The sequence below is a fragment of the Papilio machaon genome, chromosome 19, assembly GCF_912999745.1.
Source record: "Papilio machaon chromosome 19, ilPapMach1.1, whole genome shotgun sequence".
Taxonomy (NCBI): domain Eukaryota; kingdom Metazoa; phylum Arthropoda; class Insecta; order Lepidoptera; family Papilionidae; genus Papilio; species Papilio machaon.
The window spans coordinates 7,219,123-7,223,932 of NC_060004.1; the positions used below are offsets into that span (position 1 = coordinate 7,219,123).

Here is a 4,810-nt window from a genome sequence, read left to right on the forward strand (position 1 = left end):
CAAACTTCTTTTTCTTTTAGATTTATCAAATTACAGATTTTTTTTTAAAAGTAGTGAATTTGACAACCTTACATTTCGCTTAACGATCGACTTCTAGGATTTAAGTTCGTTTTACGCATTTGAATCATAGAGAAGCAAGAAAGATTGATTATTCGTTTCCATTTATCTCGAGGCGTGCATACGAAAGTATTTAAGAATGGCTAAAATGATGTAGAAGAATTCACCTTTGTTGTTTAATCTTAATTTAGTTTTGCCGATACTTTTGATGCAACAATTCTTTTAACATATGCTGTGCTAATCCTTAAGTAACCAATCACGTTGGAGTGCGTGGTTTTGACTTTTGACAGAAAAAGATAATGATAACAAAACACACGTAGTCTTAGAATTTTAGAACCATTTAAAGTTTTCCTGTCCTACTACAAAGTTTATGTCTAGTATTCGTATTTTGTAAATCAACATAATGCGATTTATTTCCTTAATTATAAGTTATTCGCTATGTTTCTTGTACGTTTCTGCAAAAATAGACCCGCAAAATTTAAAATGCCTTGGTATGTAGTAATTTTTTTTTTTGGTAAAGATAATTCCTTCATTCGTTTTAATGAGGAAAATGAAATAATTTTCAGTTTGTCGCCAGACGTTCGAAGAACTTAATAAGGCTATCAAGAACGTAGAGAAATGGAAAAAAGTGGATGTAAGTTACATCATAAGTAAATTGTAGTGTTTTAAAGATATTAATTTTGCTTGTTGTGTTTGATGTTCATAAATTGACAGTTGATTTTTTCATATATGTGGGTTTTTATGTATGTATGCTTAAAATTGCAACTTCATGGAGCCTAAACCACTGACTAGTGATAAGTATGCAAATGCAAGGCCCATTTCATTCCCTTCTTATTTGAATATATGTTTCCTAAAAAAATACAAGTAATGTATTTCTTATGTTTGTCAAGGCAGTTTCACAATCTGCATACATAATGTTAAGACCTGCCGCCATGTACCATCTACATCTTTAGCCGACTTTAAAAAGAAGGAGGTTATCCATTCAACTGTATTTTTTTATGTAATTATTTATCCTTCCTTTTGATCCAAAGCCGATATTAAGTAAACAGAGGTCTACCAACTTTTAAGTGATTATGACTGATAATTTGGCAATGTTACGGGAGTGCACTGGACTGGGCATTGAGGTAATTGTGGGAGAGGCCTACGTTAAGCAGTGGAAGAACTCAGACTGATAATGTTGATGATGAAGTAATTATGTGAAAATTGTAAAACAAAATACAGTCCATCCATATAAGCAAAAAACTTATATAAGCAAGTTTCATAGTCCGGTTCTGAAGATTTTTGCCCCTAAAACCTCCCTAAGTTATAAATTGAAACATCTCAAATCAAGATTTGTTGAACCTCTTTAAGTAAGATTCCTACATATTATCTATACTTCAAGAGTTGAGTTTTTTTATAGACAAAACAATAGAGCAACAAATAATAGAGATTCCTCTGCAAGACCATCAATGATCAAATAATGAATTGTGGTTTGAGTAAAATATTATGAATATGCACTCACATTGCAGGTGGGCAACTTCAGAATGGACGCGGAGGGCAACACCATGCAGCAGAAGGTGCCCGCGCACCGCTCCGCCGTCTACATCTCTGAGCTCATTGACAGCATCTGTGAGTAGCCAAGACCACTTCTCGGCAGGAGCGCGGCTGTGACTCCTGGCACGTGCAATGTGATGACCACCGCCGCCTTTCCTCGTCGGTCTAGCAGCCGCTCTTCAATTCCTGGGATTATTCCGCCAATTGACTGGTCGCTTATAAAAAACAAAGTCGATTTTCTCAGCGCAATAATTTCTTTTTCTCACCACGCTCGCCGCCATCTTATAAATTGTATGTCCCGATACCGGGTCAAGGCTAGAACTAGTGTATCGATAGTCGTACAGCAGATGTTCCTTATCGGCTATTTGCAGGCAAGAAGATGGACGACTACGTGCGCGTGTACTACAAGTCGACGGGCAAGCTGGCCATCATGCAGCTGATGACGGAGGAGGGCGGCATGAACCCCGAGTTCAGCAAGACCAAGTTCGTCACCGACGACGACCTCAACAAGAGTCTCGAGTACTACGTGAGTACCGCGCCCTCATCTCACCACACACACCACACACACCACACACGCACCCGCACCATCTCCTCGTTACACTCGTGTCATCGCTCTCCATGCAACAGTTGTATTTGATAATATTCACCGCCTATTGGCTGTCGCTCGCGACTTTCTTAGCGTGGAATAAGAAAGTACCCTAATTTCCACAAAATGGCTCCAGCCGCTTCAGAGATAACCAGTAGTGATGCAACGGATGTCTGTTTCCGTTTCCGCAAGTGCGGAAGTTCCGCGTGCTTTTCAACATCCGTTTCTGCTTCTGTTTCCGCAACTTTTATAACGGAGATAAAACGGAACTTTACGACGGCTGAGAGATCCAAATGCGCGGCGCGAGACGGGCAGTCCGTACGCGGCCTTTCGGCACTTGTCGCATTTGTTTGTTTACGTACTATTTTGTGAATTTAAGCGCGTAATATTTTCTGCTGCTGTTTGAAACAATCAGTTTCTCTTGCTGGAGTAAACTGTCTAGTTGTTGTCCAAATAAAATTTGACAACTGGCAAAATGTGACTGTTTCATACTTAAGGGTTATTAAATGTACTTTTGAATAAGTGATAACCATGTTATATATCATCATCATTATATAGTTAGAAATATATTTGTCGTTTGTCAACACGAGTGGTTTGGCGAACTTTAATTTGTAAATAGTGTTATTTTGTTTTCTGAAAATAAATTAAAAAAAAACGCGTATTTTAATTTATTGCAGCGCAGTAAAATACATACCTTGAAGGCTAAAGGACACCGATATCCAATGCCTTAATAAATTAAAAACGAATACAAACTGTTTTTACCGAAAAAAATATTTTTGTAAATATGTTTTTATTATTATTTACACTTCTGTTTCCGCATCCGTTTCCGTTTCCGTTTCTGCTAAAATTTAGTTTTGACATCTGTTTCCGTTTCTGGTTCCGGTAAGACACTTCCGTTGCATCACTAATAACCAGCAACAAATACGGATTTGGGGGCAGACAAACAGACAGACAGAGATTTTAAAAACTAATATTTCGTTATAAGTAAGGCAAATACATAATGTACACATTACAATTTTATTCATTGATATAGATTTAAATATAATTAATTTATTTTATTTCATTTTTTAGTACATTTGTACTTAAAATAAAGTTAATAGTAATAAAAAAGAAAATGTAATTTTAGTTTAGTTAGTATGAAACACATCAGTATGTATATGTTACATTGTCACTGGCTAGTTGGCTACTAAATGTCTATGTAGCCAGTGACAGTGTAAGGAGAGTAAAGAGAGCGTGTGTCGCGCGGTGTCGCGCGGTGTCGCGCGGTGTGCAGTGCGAGCGCATGTTCGAGGACAGCGAGGACGAGATCACGGCGCTGTACCAGCGGCGGCCGCACGACGACATCATGCCCGACGCCGAGCACGCGGTACTGTATCTCCCCCATCTCCCCTTCCGCCTCCCACCACACTCACTACACAACATAGCCTCTCTTACCGTTTGTTATTTTGTTGACCGATTTATCCATCAGATAGACACCTCACCTCAGCCGCCTTCCTCGATCTAGCGGGATAAATAAATTCGTTAGCAAAAACGATACTCGAGTGTCGTTTGTAACTCGACCACTCCGAGACGTCGATACGTAGGCGACGTCTTTGCGAACATTTTCCTAATTTGTTCAGATCTGCTTCAACCACACCAAGTACTGCGAGCCCTGGATGCTGCCCACGTCCGAGGACACCACCTGGACGCCCGAGATGGAGGCCGAGTACGTCAAGGTGAGGACTCCCTTCGCAGACTGAGCGGCTGAGCTAGTCTGAATAGCTCGTCTGCTTTTTTAAATGTGCCTTTTTTCCTATCTATAATTCCTAATTTTTAAAAGGAGTATTTCTCATTCATAGGATATATTTATATAAAGTTTATATAAAGGAGTACAGTCAGGATTGTTTGTGAGATGTGTACGATGTCGGCAGATCCATGGACCGGACCCGTACGGGTTCGGCGGCGCCCCCCCGCCGCCCGCCTCGCCCCACATGCCCGACCTGGCCGACCTGCCCGACCTGGGCGAGTTGCCCGACCAGGAGACCGAGCCCGACCACGACCTCGGGGAGGACGAGTTGGAGGCGGAGGCGGAGGCGGAGGCGGATAGTCGCGACGAGCTGTAGTCAGACAGGCAGACATTCCTACACCCCTTTGTACTCAGTACTTTTATTTGTTAAGTTTAGTAAATATATTTTATTGTTGTGAACTTTGCTAACAAATACACAATGATTGTTGTATGAAATGTACACGTTGTGACGTCACACATTCACCTCTCATACAAATACAACTGTGCCAATTATAAACAACATCTACAAGTTAACTAAGTTTGTTCGTGTGACGTGAGATGTCTCTCCACCGAGTCGTTGCCAGAGGAGGGACATCACACGTCACAGATATGTTGCGTATTCAGTGTTCAGTGAGCGCGTTGTGATGGCGACGTTTGTGTAAGTTGAACTTGTGGACGAGTTTCATGTATTTATTAAAAAATTGCAAAAGAAGAGGAAATTTATTTTTGTACAAAATTGATATATATATTTAAATTGTTACAATTGTTGTTCAAACTGTGGATAAAAATAAATGGAGTGTGATTTTATTTTCTGTTTTATTATTTATTTGCCGTTCTAGAGGTTTTGCAGCAAAACCTCAGCTAAAATC

General features: G+C 40.0%; 1 protein-coding gene across 1 annotated transcript; it reads left to right on the forward strand.

Moving 5' to 3' along the window:
* The first annotated feature begins 355 nt into the window (after nucleotides 1–355).
* LOC106715603 (protein seele) lies at nucleotides 356–4,536 on the forward strand. Its single transcript, XM_014508923.2, has 7 exons — nucleotides 356–548; nucleotides 624–691; nucleotides 1,566–1,665; nucleotides 1,962–2,116; nucleotides 3,450–3,542; nucleotides 3,796–3,891; nucleotides 4,087–4,536. The coding sequence occupies exons 1-7, from the start codon at nucleotides 461–463 to the stop codon at nucleotides 4,276–4,278; spliced, it is 792 nt and encodes a 263-aa protein (XP_014364409.2). The 5' UTR covers nucleotides 356–460; the 3' UTR covers nucleotides 4,279–4,536.
* Nucleotides 4,537–4,810: the final 274 nt, after the last annotated feature.